Source organism: Coregonus clupeaformis, unplaced genomic scaffold (assembly GCF_020615455.1).
Source record: "Coregonus clupeaformis isolate EN_2021a unplaced genomic scaffold, ASM2061545v1 scaf0203, whole genome shotgun sequence".
In the NCBI taxonomy this organism is placed as follows: domain Eukaryota; kingdom Metazoa; phylum Chordata; class Actinopteri; order Salmoniformes; family Salmonidae; genus Coregonus; species Coregonus clupeaformis.
The window spans coordinates 115,811-131,418 of record NW_025533658.1 but is presented as its reverse complement, the minus strand read 5'-3'; the positions used below and the strand labels follow the sequence as shown (position 1 = coordinate 131,418).

The following is a 15,608-nucleotide window of genomic DNA, read 5'->3' as shown; positions in this document are numbered from 1 at the left end:
ATTTGGTTTTAATCCAGAGAGGTTAGAAAAAGTATCTAGATCCTCTATGAGGCTGTGGAGGGATCCAAATTGTGGATTTAAAAGAAAACATAAATCATCAGCGTACAATGACAACTTTGTTTTTAAGCCCTGGATTTCTAACCCCTTAATGTCATTGTTGGATATGATTTTAACAGCTAACATTTCATTGGCAATAATAAGTATTTGGTCACCTACAAACAAGCAAGATTTCTAGCTCTCACAGACCTGTAACTTCTTCTTTAAGAGGCTCCTCTGTCCTCCACTCGTTACCTATATTAATGGCACCTGTTTGAACTTGTTATCAGTATAAAAGACACCTGTCCACAACCTCAAACGGTCACACTCCAAACTCCACTATGGCCAAGACCAAAGAGCCGTCAAAGGACACCAGAAACAAAATTGTAGACCTGCACCAGGCTGGGAAGACTGAATCTGCAATAGGTAAGCAGCTTGGTTTGAAGAAATCAACTGTGGGAGCAATTATTAGGAAATGGAAGACATACAAGACCACTGATAATCTCCCTCGATCTGGGGCTCCACGCAAGATCTCACCCCGTGGGGTCAAAATGATCACAAGAACGGTGAGCAAAAATCCCAGAACCACACGGGGGGACCTAGTGAATGACCTGCAGAGAGCTGGGACCAAAGTAACAAAGCCTACCATCAGTAACACACTACGCCGCCAGGGACTCAAATCCTGCAGTGCGAGACGTGTCCCCCTGCTTAAGCCAGTACATGTCCAGGCCCGTCTGAAGTTTGCTAGAGTGCATTTGGATGATCCAGAAGAGGATTGGGAGAATGTCATATGGTCAGATGAAACCAAAATATAACTTTTTGGTAAAAACTCAACTCGTCGTGTTTGGAGGACAAAGAATGCTGAGTTGATTCCAAAGAACACCATACCTTTTTTGAGTGAAAACCTCCTTCCATCAGCAAGGGCATTGAAGATGAAACGTGGCTGGGTCTTTCAGCATGACAATGATCCCAAACACACCGCCCGGGCAACGAAGGAGTGGCTTCGTAAGAAGCATTTCAAGGTCCTGGAGTGGCCTAGCCAGTCTCCAGATCTCAACCCCATAGAAAATCTTTGGAGGGAGTTGAAAGTCCGTGTTGCCCAGCGACAGCCCCAAAACATCACTGCTCTAGAGATCTGCATGGAGGAATGGGCCAAAATACCAGCAACAGTGTGTGAAAACCTTGTGAAGACTTACAGAAAACGTTTGACCTGTGTCATTGCCAACAAAGGGTATATAACAAAGTATTGAGAAACTTTTGTTATTGACCAAATACTTATTTTCCACCATAATTTGCAAATAAATTCATTAAAAATCCTACAATGTGATTTTCTGGATTTTTTTCCTCATTTTGTCTGTCATAGTTGACGTGTAACTATGATGAAAATTACAGGCCTCTCTCATCTTTTTTAAGTGGGAGAACTTGCACAATTGGTGGCTGACTAAATACTTTTTTTCCCCACTGTATATCCACTAGTTCCAATATATCCATGACATTCGTGATATCCTTAAGTGCATGAGAGTGATAGTTTGTAGTGTGATTTCCTTTACGGTCCATAGAGGTATTTAAAACCGTATTATAATCTCCCACCATAATAATAGAGTCTTGTATTGTTTGTAGGGTTGAGAAATTATTATATATATTTTCAAAGAAGCGTGGATCATCATTATTTGGACCGTATAGGTTAATTAGCCATATCTGTTTATGGTCCAATAACATATTTAAAATCATCCATCTACCTTGAGGATCTGTTTGGACAATTTGCACATTCGGATCAAAATTACTGTTGATTAATATCATCACCCCTTTTGAATTTCTTTGTCCAGTCCTTTTTCCCCACAACTTCATCTAAAATTGTTGAATGAGTTTCCTGTAAACAATAGATATAATATTCCTTCTCTTTTAGCAAGTAAATACTGATCGTCTTTTCTTATTATCTGCTAAACCATTACAATTATAACTGTGAACCATTAGTTTCTGTAAGTATGTTTCTATCCAAACAGCATTTATTGTCCTTAATGACAATGAGGTCATACTTTTATATGCTTTCTAACCTGTAACTAACTCAATTCAATTCAGTTCAAGTCAATAAGACCTTATTCATCCCACACAGAACAATTATGTCCCACAAGGGCCATTACAGCTGTAAAATGGAATCTGTGGTGCTGGTTTCCATAACTCCTTGAGGTAATGTAACTCACAACCATTTACATGTAACATGGTCATCCAAATCCACAACTTCCACTACCAACCACTTATAATGACGACACACACATCTAACAACAACAAGCTGACTGTATTAATCTAGGACTCCAACAGCCTCCCTTCGACTGTAACTAAGGGACTGTTACTAAGGGCGTTTTTACATATGAAATTCAGTTCCCTGGTTCGGTTTCCTGCAGCGTTTGTGAGAATTCTATAGAATAGGTTTTGCTTTCACAAGACCTGAAAATAACTGTTTCAGGATGTGATTTGCAAGACGCACATTCTACATGACGTTAGCAAGCTAGCTTGTTTAAAAAGTTCCACACGACTCGCACTTCCGCGTCACAATACCTGTATTCTGGTCCTGGATCTTGGATCCCCTACTCAGGAAGGTCCAGGATTCGTTTCAGCCAGGGTTCGTTTGCTTTAGAGCACAGATCAGGGTTCCTAACGCTCCAGGAACCAGGTCATACAGGGGATATGTGAAAGCGCCCTAACTCCTACACCCACAAGCAGTGGTGGAAAAAGTACCCAATTGTCATACTTGAGTAAAAGTAAAGATACCTTAATAAAAAATTACTCAAGTAAAAGTGAAAGTCAGTAAAGTACTACTTGAGTAAAGTCTAAAAGTATTTGGTATATTAAGTATAAAAAGTAAATGTAATTGCTAAAATATACTTAAGTATCAAAAGTAAAAGTAAAAGTATAAATCATTTCAAATTCCTTATATTAAACAAACCAGACGGCACCATTCTTGTTTTTTTAATTTACGGATAGCCAGGAGCTATGTAATGAGTACTTTTGGGTGTCAGGGAAAATGTATGGAGTAAAAAGTGCATTATTTTATTTAGGAATGTAGTGAAGTAAAAGTAAAAGTTGTCAAAAAGATCAATAGTAAAGTATAGATACCCCCAAAAAACGACTTAAGTAGTACTTTAAAGTATTTTTACTTAAGTACTTTGCACACAAGCAAGTTCAGCCACATCCCCTTCATAGAGTACAGTGATATAGTACTACAGCTCATGACAAGCATGGCAACAGAGAATTTCAACTACTACAAACTAAGTATATGGCAATGCATAGTAAAACTACAACTACCACAATCCCTGCATGCAGTGAAACAGAACAACAAGTACATGGCCTTCTAGAACTACAAAGCCCCTGACCCCCACACAGAACCTGTGACACACGTGCCATGTCAAAGACTCCCTGGTAGCCCAAAGGACTGAAGTCAGCCTTTCTCATGATCATAATGCCAAAGACTATAACTACAACAACCCTTACCTGTGACATGCGTGCCAGGTCCAAGACTCCCTGGTAGCCCTAGGTCTGAAGTCGGCCCGTCCCATGTTCATGATCCTGGAGGAGAATCGTAGCAGGCGGCGGTGTCCGTAGGGCCAGTTCATTCTGGCAGCGGAAGACGACAGACAGTTCTCCTCGTTGGCACAGGTCAGCAGGTGTAGGGGTCGGTCCTCCAGGTAGGCTGTCTCCTGAACCAGTTGGGCATCTAGTACCAAGTCAGGGGCAGCTAGAGGGCAGGGGAGAGGGGTGAGAGGTTAACTTAAACATGTATTGGGGTGACAGGTTAACCAGGTAACCAAGTATTACATGAAACAATGGGGCAAGGGCCACTACGGGGAGGGGTAGGTTAAAGGTTCACCAGTTGCAATGCAGGTGGTTCTGGTTGAGGTTTTAGGCTGGGTATCTGTAAAGCACTTTGTGACAACTGCTGATGTAAAAAGGGCATTATAAAATACATTGTATTCATTGATTGAACAGAGATCAATCAGAGTTCACGTTCAGAAAGCAAAAAAGAGAAAACATTTTCAGGTACTTCAGTTTCAAACTGTTTTCTCCCATTTCGTGATCTTTGAACAGAACCCTGGGCAAGATCTCTTAAGATGACACAGGTGTAGAGATATAGCCTGGTGGAACAGGTGTAGAGATATAGCCTGGTGGAACAGGTGTAGAGATATAGCCTGGTGGAACAGGTGTAGAGATATAGCCTGGTGGAACAGGTGTAGAGATCTAGCCTGGTGGAACAGGTGTAGAGATCTAGCCAGGTGGAACAGGTGTAGAGATATAGCCTGGTGGAACAGGTGTAGAGATATAGCCTGGTGGAACAGGTGTAGAGATATAGCCTGGTGGAACAGGTGTAGAGATATAGCCAGGTGGAACAGGTGTGCTGTGATGACTCACTCTCTGAACAGGTGACCCCTGCAGCCTTAGTCCCGCCCCCTCGGGGACAGTGGAGGTGGTTGTTACGGCGACACTGTTGGATTGACAGCTCAGTTCCGACACAGTGGGTTCCACTCAACACCAACTCTGCTGCATTAGGATCCCCAGCCCAATACCACGTCTCCTAGAGAGAGAGCGAGAGAGCGAGAGAGCGAGAGAGCGAGAGAGAGAGAGAGCGAGAGAGCGAGAGAGCGAGAGAGAGAGAGAGAGAGAGAGAGAGAGAGAGAGAGAGAGAGAGAGAGAGAGAGAGTGTGACTACTGTACATGAAGTACCTCGGTGGTTTGTTGTATATGGCCAATATACCATGGCTAAGAGCTGTACACAGGCACTCCGCTTTGCATCAGGCGTAAGAAAAGCCCTTAGCTGTGGTATATTGGCCAATATATCACACCCTCTAGGGCCTTATTCCTTAAGAAAGTGTTACTGAGTATTTCAGCTATCTGGTGAGTGTTTAGGTTTGAGGACTCAGGGAGACTCAGTGAGTTGAATGGTGAGAAAGTCAGGAAGTCAGGGAGGATAGGGGTAAATCCCCAAAGGGCTCTGGCCATAAGTAGTGCACTATAGAGAGAATAGGGTTTCATATGTGTGTTTCCGTACCTGGTGTGCTCGGGATGCGAACCCCAGACCCAGCTGTCGACAGACCACCATGGCTTCGTTGATCCCCCAGTTCTCACTGCAGACTGACCCCCATCTCTTACTACCCCCTACATCCATCAGTACCTCCACACGGCCCTCACCTGGCTCCCTGCCTCCCGTCAACCGCACCTGGGGTAAGAGGAGGAAGGAGGTTAGGAGGAGGCGGAGCAGGAGGAGGAGGAAGAGGAGGAGGAGGATGAGGAAGAGGAAGAGGAGAGGAAGGAGGGAAAATAAATTTCAATTTCAATTCAGTATTTTCTAAACCTGTAACTTTAGAGTTATGTATCTAATGAGTATACAATAATATAATTAGTGTGTTCTAACCGTGCTGGCCAGGCCAAGCTTGGGGATGTTGCAGCGTACTGAGGCGTCCTGGGTGTGTTTTAACGTCCATAGAGGGGCATCCTGGAAGTTACAGTCTAGGATAGACTTCTCTGTCCCCAAACACTGGACACTGTTTATATGGATAGGACCAGTACCTAGAGAGAGAGAGAGAGAGAGAGAGAGAGAGAGAGAGAGAGAGAGAGAGAGAGAGAGAGAGAGAGAGAGAGAGAGAGAGAGAGAGAGAGAGAGAGAGAGAGAGAGAGAGAGAGAGAGAGAGAGAGCGAGAGAGAGAGAGAGAATGAACACACCAATCTTCTCTCTATATTTCATGTGGATACTTAACCTAGGGCATCGCAGTGCAATCATACACACACATACATAGCAGTGAAAGCTCTGAGGTTGAAGAGGGATAAACAGATAATGATCTCAGCCATTTATTTGTGTGTGAATCGATTGTGCCTTCCGCACCGCAACAGCACCACATCAACAAAAAGTTTCCTATAGGTACTGTCTGTCTGTCTGTCTGTCTGTCTGTCTGTCTGTCTGTCTGTCTGTCTGTCTGTCTGTCTGTCTGTCTGCCTGCCTGCCTGCCTGCCTGCCTGCCTGCCTGCCTGCCTGCCTGCCTGCCTGCCTGCCTGCCTGCCTGCCTGCCTGCCTGCCTGCCTGCCTGCCTGCCTGCCTGCCTGTCTGTCTGTCTGCCTGCCTGCCTGCCTGCCTGCCTGCCTGCCTGCCTGCCTGCCTGCCTGCCTGCCTGCCTGCCTGCCTGCCTGCCTGCCTGCCTGCCTGCCTGCCTGCCTGCCTGCCAGAGGAGATAACATGGCAGTACTCCATGTACTCCAGAGATCAGACACACATCATTACCACCATTTTGTACATTTTGCCACCCAGCCAGTGCTTCTCAAGAAGATGACGTGTGTGTAATGCTACCATCTGCTACAACCCCCAAATCAGCAGAGAAAACATGTAAGAGCCAAAGCTGAACCAGGATATACAATATGGTAACACTTTAGTTCATAGATTGGTGCTTCTAATTGTAAAACAACTTGTCAAGTGTGTGGGAAAAGTATTCAAATTCAGACAGTAGGTTGAGGGATTGAAAAGTGTGGAAAGAGTAACATTGAGAGAAGTGCATCGAGGAGAGGGCTTGGCATTGTTTTTAACAATATTTAGAAAAACGAAAAGAGAATGTGTAAGCTTGGAGGATATCGAGTCACCACAAAAATAACACACAGTGGTGATTCTGACTACAAAAACAGAGAGCAAGAGAGAGAGAGAGAGAGAGAGAGAGTGAGTGAGTGACTGAGTGAGTGTGAGAGAGAGAGAGAGAGTTGGTTGTTGATTGCAGGTCTATCTTGGTCTTCTACAGTATGTTGGTTATCTATAATGATAGATTGTAGGCCTCCATCCATATTGTTCACAATGACTGGGTATGACTGGGTATACAGTGGGGGAAAAAAGTATTTAGTCAGCCACCAATTGTGCAAGTTCTCCCACTTAAAAAGACGAGAGAGGCCTGTAATATTCATCATAGGTACACGTCAACTATGACAGACAAAATGAGAAAGAAATTCCAGAAAATCACATTGTAGGATTTTTAATGAATTTATTTGCAAATTATGGTGGAAAATAAGTATTTGGTCAATAACAAAAGTTTCTCAATACTTTGTTATATACCCTTTGTTGGCAATGACACAGGTCAAACGTTTTCTGTAAGTCTTCACAAGGTTTTCACACACTGTTGCTGGTATTTTGGCCCATTCCTCCACGCAGATCTCCTATAGAGCAGTGAGGTTTTGGGGCTGTCGCTGGGCAACACAGACTTTCAACTCCCTCCAAAGATTTTCTATGGGGTTGAGATCTGGAGACTGGCTAGGCCACTCCAGGACCTTGAAATGCGTCTTACGAAGCCACTCCTTCGTTGCCCGGGCGGTGTGTTTGGGATCATTGTCATGCTGAAAGACCCAGCCACGTTTCATCTTCAATGCCCTTGCTGATGGAAGGAGGTTTTCACTCAAAATCTTGCGGCGTAGTGTGTTACTGATGGTAGGCTTTGTTACTTTGGTCCCAGCTCTCTGCAGGTCATTCACTAGGTCCCCCCCGTGTGGTTCTGGGATTTTTGCTCACCGTTCTTGTGATCATTTTGACCCCACGGGGTGAGATCTTGCGTGGAGCCCCAGATCGAGGGAGATTATCAGTGGTCTTGTATGTCTTCCATTTCCTAATAATTGCTCCCACAGTTGATTTCTTCAAACCAAGCTGCTTACCTATTGCAGATTCAGTCTTCCCAGCCTGGTGCAGGTCTACAATTTTGTTTCTGGTGTCCTTTGACAGCTCTTTGGTCTTGGCCATAGTGGAGTTTGGAGTGTGACTGTTTGAGGTTGTGGACAGGTGCCATTAATACAGGTAACGAGTGGAGGACAGAGGAGCCTCTTAAAGAAGAAGTTACAGGTCTGTGAGAGCCAGAAATCGTGCTTGTTTGTAGGTGACCAAATACTTATTTTCCACCATAATTAGCAAATAAATTCATAAAAAATCCTACAATGTGATTTTTTTTTTCTTCTCAATTTGTCTGTCATAGTTGACGTGTACCTATGATGAAAATTACAGGCCTCTCTCATCTTTTTAAGTGGGAGAACTTGCACAATTGGTGGCTGGCTAAATACTTTTTTTCCCACTGTACATCCACCCACACTAAATAGGCTAAACAAAACCCACTTCCTGACCCAAACCTCTTTATCAGTGTGAATACCACATAAAATACCACTGAGTAGGTAGATCAGAACAACCACAGTTAACTTATCAGGACCAACACAGCTTCTGTGGATTGTGGATCTACATTGAAAAAATGACATTTTAGCTGATTTGGGCAGTAGTTCTGAGAAAAATAGGCGGGTACGAAATGGATCCTGAGAAAGAAGAAGAATCATGCACATACTGTAAACACACACTAACACGGGGGGGCACACACACAACTGTGGACGTATACCACCTCACAGAGTCAATTACATATAGTGGTAGAAATAATAATATAGCATTGGTCAGATTTGGAAATAGACCCTGACGACGACAATGATGATGATGATGGTGACGATGACGACGATGATGATGATGAGGAGGAGGACAATGATGATGATGATGATGATGTTGAGAGTTCAAATGGCAGCTGATGAGTTTAGACGTTGGTTTCAGTAATCTTTCCAACAATTGTTTACAGACAGATTATTTCACTTATAATTCACTGTATCACAATTCCAGTGGGTCAGAAGTGTACATACACTAAGTTGACTGTGCTTTTAAACAGCTTGGAAAATTCCAGAAAATTATATCATGGCTTTAGAAGCTTCTGATAGGCTAATTTACATTATTTGAGTCAATTGGAGGTGTACCTGTGGATGTATTTCAAGGCCTACCTTCAAACTCAGTGCCTCTTTGCTTGACATCATGGGAAAATCAAAAGAAATCAGCCAAAAAAATTGTAGACCTCCACAAGTCTGGTTCATCCATGAGAGCAATTTCCAAACGCCTGAAGGTACCACGTTCATCTGTACAAACAATAGTAAGCAAGTATAAACACCATGGGACCACGCAGCCGTCATACTGCTCAGGAAGGAGACGCGTTCTGTCTCCTAGAGATGAACGTACTTTGGTGCGAAAGGTGCAAATCAATCCCAGAACAACAGCAAAGGACCTTGTGAAGATGCTGGAGAAAACAGGTAAAAAAGTATTTATATCCACAGTAAAACTAGTCCTATATCGACATAACCTGAAAGGCCGCTTAGCAAGGAAGAAGCCACTGCTCCAAAACTGCCATAAAAAAGCCAGACTACGGTTTGCAACTGCACATGGGGACAAAGATCATACTTTTTGGAGAAATGTCCTCTGGTCTGATGAAACAAAAATAGAACTGTTTGGCCATAATGACCATTGTTATGTTTGGAGGAAAAAGGGGGTGGGGGGCTTGCAAGCCGAAGAACACCATCCCAACCGTGAAGCACAGGGGTGGCAGCATCATGCTGTGGGGGTGCTTTGCTGCAGGAGGGACTGGTGCACTTCACAAAATAGATGGCATCATGAGGAAGGAAAATGATGTGGATATATTGAAGCAACATCTCAAGACATCAGTCAAGAAGTTAAAGCTTGGTCGCAAATGGGTCTTCCAAATGGACAATGGCCACAAGCATACTTCCAAAGTTGTGGCAAAATGGCTTAAGGACAACAAAGAGTATGTATTGGAGTGGCCATCACAAAAACCCGACCTCAACCCTATAGAAAATGTGTGGGCAGAACTGAAAAAGTGTGTGCGAGCAAGGAGGCCTACAAACCTGACTCAGTTACACCAGCTCTGTCAGGAGGAATGGGCCAAAATTCACCCAACTTATTGTGGGAAGCTTGTGGAAGGCTACCCGAAACGTTTGACGCAAGTTAAATAATTTTAAGGCAATGCTACCAAATACTAATTGAGTGTATGTAAACGTCTGACCCACTGGGAATGTGATGAAAGAAATAAAAGCTGAAATAAATCATTATCTATTATTCTGACATTTCACATTCTTAAAATAAAGTGGTGATCCTAACTGACATAAGACAGGGCATTTTCACTAGGATTAAATGCCAGAAATTGTGAAAAACTGATTTAAAATATATTTGGCTAAGGTGTATGTAAACTTCCGACTTCAACTGTATATCAATAGTTTTTTACTCAAATATCAATGTCTGACTACTACTTTATTATTTTAAGTAAAGATGTAAAAGTAATAACAACCTATTTATTAAATGTTAGATTGACTTTAAAGTATTAAGTAATGGGGGCCTCCCGAGTGGCGCAGCAGTCTAAGGCATTGCATCACAGTGCTGAGGCGTCACTACAGCCTGGGGTTGGCCTAGCGCCTTCCTTGTTTGTCTGGGGTGCTTTCCTTGGCTAATCGCGCTCTAGCGACTCCTTGTGGCGGGCCGGGTGCCTGCAAGCTTTCCTCCGAAACATTGGTGCGGCTGGCTTCCGGGTTAATCGAGCAGTGTATTAAGAAGCAACACGGCTTGGCGGGTCATGTTTTGGGGGACGCATGTCTCGACCATCGTCTCTCCCGAGCCCGTTGGGGAGTTGCAGCGATGAGACAAGATCGTAACTACCAATTGGATATCACAAAAATAAACTCTTTCACTCACTCACACAGAGCTATATGTGTGTCAAGTAGCTCACGTGCACCAAAAAGCCCCATCCAAAAGCTACTAATTCAGGACAGGCAAGGTGACTGAGAAATGTCACATAGACTCTATGGCTGAAAGACACACAGGCAGACCTACTATATATGGCACACCCACACAGGCAGACCTACTATATATAGCACACCCACACAGGCAGACCTATATGGCAGACCCACAATGACAGACCTACAATGGGGAGAACAAGTATTTGATACACTGCCGATTTTGCAGGTTTTCCTACTTACAAAGCATGTAGAGGTCTGTAATTTTTATCATAGGTACACTTCAACTGTGAGAGACGGAATCTAAAATAAAAATCCAGAAAATCACATTGTATGATTTTTAAGTAATTCATTTGCATTTTATTGCATGACATAAGTATTTGATCACCTACCAACCAGTAAGAATTCCGGCTCTCACAGACCTGTTAGTTTTTATTTAAGAAGCCCTCCTGTTCTCCACTCATTACCTGTATTAACTGCACCTGTTTGAACTCGTTACCTGCATAAAAGACACCTGTCCACACACTCAATCAAACAGACTCCAACCTCTCCACAATGGCCAAGACCAGAGAGCTGTGTAAGCACATCAGGGATAAAATTGTAGACCTGCACAAGGCTGGGATGGGCTACAGGACAATAGGAAAGCAGCTTGGTGAGAAGGCAACAACTGTTGGCGCAATTATTAGAAAATGGAAGAAGTTCAAGATGATGGTCAATCACCCTCGGTCTGGGGCTCCATGCAAGATCTCACCTCGTGGGGCATCAATGATCATGAGGAAGGTGAGGGATCAGCCCAGAACTACACGGCAGGACCTGGTCAATGACCTGAAGAGAGCTGGTACCACAGTCTCAAAGAAAACCATTAGTAACATGGATTAAAATCCTGCAGCGCATGCAAGGTCCCTCTGCTCAAGCCAGCGCATGTCCAGGCCCGTCTGAAGTTTGCCAATGACCATCTGGATGATCCAGAGGAGGAATGGGAGAAAGTAATGTGGTCTGATGAGACAAAAATATAGCTTTTTGGTCTAAACTCCACTCGCCATGTTTGGAAGAAGAAGAAGGATGAGTACAACACCAAGAACACCATCCCAACCGTGAACCATGGAGGTCGAAACATCATTCTTTGGGGATGCTTTTCTGCAAAGGGGACAGGACGACTGCACCGTATTGAGGGGAGGATGGATGGAGCCATGTATCGCGAGATCTTGGCCAACAACCTCCTTCCCTCAGTAAGAGCATTGAAGATGGGTCGTGGCTGGGTCTTCCAGCATGACAACGACCCGAAACACACAGCCAGGGCAACTAAGGAGTGGCTCCGTAAGAAGCATCTCAAGGTCCTGGAGTGGCCTAGCCAGTCTCCAGACCTGAACACAATAGAAAATCTTTGGAGGGAGCTGAAAGTCCGTATTGCCCAGCGACAGCCCTGAAACCTGAAGGATCTGGAGAAGGTCTGTATAGAAGAGTGGGCCAAAATCCCTGCTGCAGTGTGTGCAAACCTGGTCAAGACCTACAGGAAACGTATGATCTCTGTAATTGCAAACAAAGGTTTCTGTACCAAATATTAAGTTCTGCTTTTCTGATGTATCAAATACTTATGTCATGCAATAAAATGCAAATGAATTACTTAAAAATCATACAATGTGATTTTCTGGATTTTTGTTTTAGATTCTGTCTCTCACAGTTGAAGTGTACCTATGATAAAAATTACAGACCTCTACATGCTTTGTAAGTAGGAAAACCTGCAAAATCAGCAGTGTATCAAATACTTGTTCTCCCCACTGTATATGACTTTTTACTGCTCAGGCTTGGCGAAGCGAAAAGGCCTACTTGATGATTGAATGGACTTCGAATAGGATTAAACAGCTCAACATGGAGACATCCCACGGAAAGAAAAACACCATTAATGTTCCCTAAACCACGTTTAATTAAGTTCCCTAAACCACGCTTCATTTCAAAGAGAGGAAAATCCTAGGGTTTCCCTTCTAACCACTAACTATCTATTTGGGCTATTCTCACTAACTATGTCACCAGAATCATCCCGTTTCCAGCTCCCTAAAAAGTCTTGCATTTTTATCTGTCTGCTTGATTGGCATGTGCTAACGTTAATTATAGCGTTGTTTATTTATCTAAAAATATTTATTGTCAATTCTATATTTAAACCAGTGTTTATTGACTGCATTTACTGCACTTATTGAGACTATTGCGCGAAAATGACATGTTATTCAACAGAACATGTCTCTCTTTTGTGCTTACCAAACTACAGTACATAAAAACACTTATTCTCTGTACATTTCCTCTGTCTGTCTTTCTGTATCAGACCATTCAGCGGCAGACGGGCGTGAGTCCTAAGATAAGTCCTAAGCACGGCAGGAAAATTCCATCTGATTCGCATGGAATTTTAAACAGTCTAAGGTACTCAGGATACACTGTTCCTGTGACCTAAGCCAGGACAGACATAGACACATACACACAGCTTTATCATGGGTGTGTTCCCTCAGGTGCATAAGACCCTGGATGAAACAGACAGGGCTGGATGTTCACGTGACACAACCGGGGGGAATTTTTTCCTTTGCCAGAGAGAATAACAGTCTAATCTTGACCCCTGTAGGACAGACACAGAGTCAGACAACAAGAAAGGGAATAACAGATAGAGAGTCCTAGCCTACCTTGTCCCATGTAAGCTCCAGTGAGGGCCTCCTTGGCGGTTCCGAAGCCCAGCTCCCTGCACACCACGCTGGCTGAGTTGCGGTCCCACAGGTGGTCTACGATGGTCCCCCACTTCCCCTCCTTCAGCACCTCCACACGGCCCTCACCCAGCCTGGGGCCAGCCTTCAGACGCACCGGCTAGAGATTACAGGCACGGAGAGAGACAGAGAGAGACGGAGAGAGAGAGAAAGCGAGAGAGAGAGAGAGAGAGAGAGAGAGAGAGAGAGAGTGTCACAAGCCGGGCTAGAACTCCGGTCTCAAATGTGTAGAGCTGGGGGTACTACCCCTTGCCACAGAGGAGATGTTGTAGGACCCAAATGAAACACCCCAGGCAAAACTCCAGGTAAGTAGATTTAATGTTCAAAACAGGAGGCAAAACAAAACAACTCCCCGAGGGGAGAAAAACAAACAAAAGATAACTTCGAATAACTTACTAGGACTGATACGGTGGGACAAAGCAGGAGACACATAGACAGGACGCAATAACCAAGTGAGAAACCAGGGGAAAACACACAGCTAAAATACTCAAGGGGAAACAAGGCACAGGTGACATAGATAAGCTAATTAGGACACATGAGGAAAAACTAAGGCAAAGGGGGAACACAGCTGACCTCTAGAGGCCAGGAGACAAACAGGGGAAGCAGGAAGCTGACAGGACCCCCTCCTCTAGGAACGACTCCTGACGTTCCTTCCAGAACACCCTGGCCCCAGGGTGCGAAAATCTCGGATCAACCCTGGGTCCAGGATGTCCCTGGCCGGAACCCAGGAGCGCTCCTTCTGGCCCGTAGCCCTCCCAGTCCACCAGATACTGCAGAGAGTTCTGGACCCTCCGGGAGTCCAGTATCCGGCGGACTGTGTAGGCTGGCTGGCCGTCTATGATCCTGGGAGGTGGCGGGGGTCTGTGTGGGGGGCAAAAGGAGAAGACAAGACAGGTTTAAGGAGTGAAACATGGAAAGTGGGGTTAACTCTAAGGGAGCGAGGCAGAACTAAACGATACGACACAGGGTTAACCTTTCTAGAAATGCGGAAAGGGCCGATGTATCTCTGGGAAAGCTTCTTGGATTCGACCCGGAGGGGCAAGTTCTTAGTGGCCAACCAAACTCTCTGACCAGCTCGGAAACTAGGGGCCGTCCGGCGGTGGCGATTAGCCTGACTTTGGTATCTCTGGGAGGTCCGAAGGAGGGTACACCTGGCCTTCTTCCAGGTCCGCCTACAGCGTTGGACAAAGCGCTGGGCCGAGGGAACACCAACTTGCGCCTCTTCCTCTGGAAACAAAGGAGGGTTGTAACCGAACTGGCATTCGAAGGGGGACAATCCGGTGGCTGAGGACTGGAGGGTGTTGTGGGCATATTCAGCCCAAATGATATAGGTGGCCCAAGACGTGGGATTACTGGCCGCCATACACCGCAGGGTGGTCTCCAGATCCTGATTAATCCGTTCCGTTTGGCCATTAGACTCTGGATGGAATCCTGACGATAGGCTGGCTGTGGCCCCAATAAGCCTGCAGAAGGCCCCCCAAAACCGGGACGAATTGGGGACCTCGGTCAGAGACCACGTCCAGGGGAATGCCAAATATCCGGAAGACATGGTTCATGAGGAGCTCCGCAGTCTCCTTAGCCGAGGGCAGCTTGGGCAGGGGAATAAACCGGGCAGCCTTAGAGAAACGGTCTACCACCACAAGGATGACGGTGTTGCCCTGGGATAGAGGAAGTCCCGTAACAAAGTCCAGAGAAAGGTGTGACCATGGCCTTCGAGGAACAGGTAAGGGATGGAGCAGTCCCTGGGGTCGCTGGCGTGTCGACTTTCCCTGGTTGCACACAGGGCAGGCCTCAACATAGACCTGCACGTCCTTCTTGATGGACGGCCACCAAAACCGCCGGCCGGAGGAACTCCAGTGTGCGAGCACTGCCAGGATGGCATGTCAAGGGCGACTCATGACCCCACTGCAAGACGCGGGCCCGAACCGAGAGAGGAACGTACAGGCGACCGGCAGGACCACCGCCTGGATCGGGCTCATGGGCAAGAGCTTCTCGTACCCCTCTTTCTAGTTCCCACTGAAGAGGTGCGACGATCCTAGACCTCGGAATAATCGATGCCAAGGGCTTCTCTTGTACCTCGGGAGAATAGACTCGAGACAGAGCATCCGGCTTGACGTTCTTGGTGCCAGGTCGGTAAGTCAGGATGAACTGGAATCGATTAAAGAAAAGGGACCATCGTGCTTGCCGAGGGTTCATCCGCTTTAGCCTGTTGGAGATATT

The 15,608-nt window shown here is 45.3% G+C and overlaps 1 protein-coding gene across 1 annotated transcript in view; it reads right to left on the bottom strand.

Annotated features, from left to right (window-relative positions):
- LOC123484134 (lysyl oxidase homolog 4-like) overlaps positions 1 to 15,608 on the bottom strand; it is a 57,858-nt gene that overhangs the window by 24,118 nt on the left and 18,132 nt on the right. The window contains exons 7-11 of the mRNA XM_045214155.1: positions 13,311 to 13,488; positions 5,441 to 5,595; positions 5,078 to 5,245; positions 4,441 to 4,603; positions 3,526 to 3,769 (exon numbers count right to left, since the gene is read on the bottom strand). Coding sequence (XP_045070090.1) covers positions 3,526 to 3,769; positions 4,441 to 4,603; positions 5,078 to 5,245; positions 5,441 to 5,595; positions 13,311 to 13,488 — 908 coding nt within the window. The remainder of the gene's footprint in view (positions 1 to 3,525; positions 3,770 to 4,440; positions 4,604 to 5,077; positions 5,246 to 5,440; positions 5,596 to 13,310; positions 13,489 to 15,608) is intronic.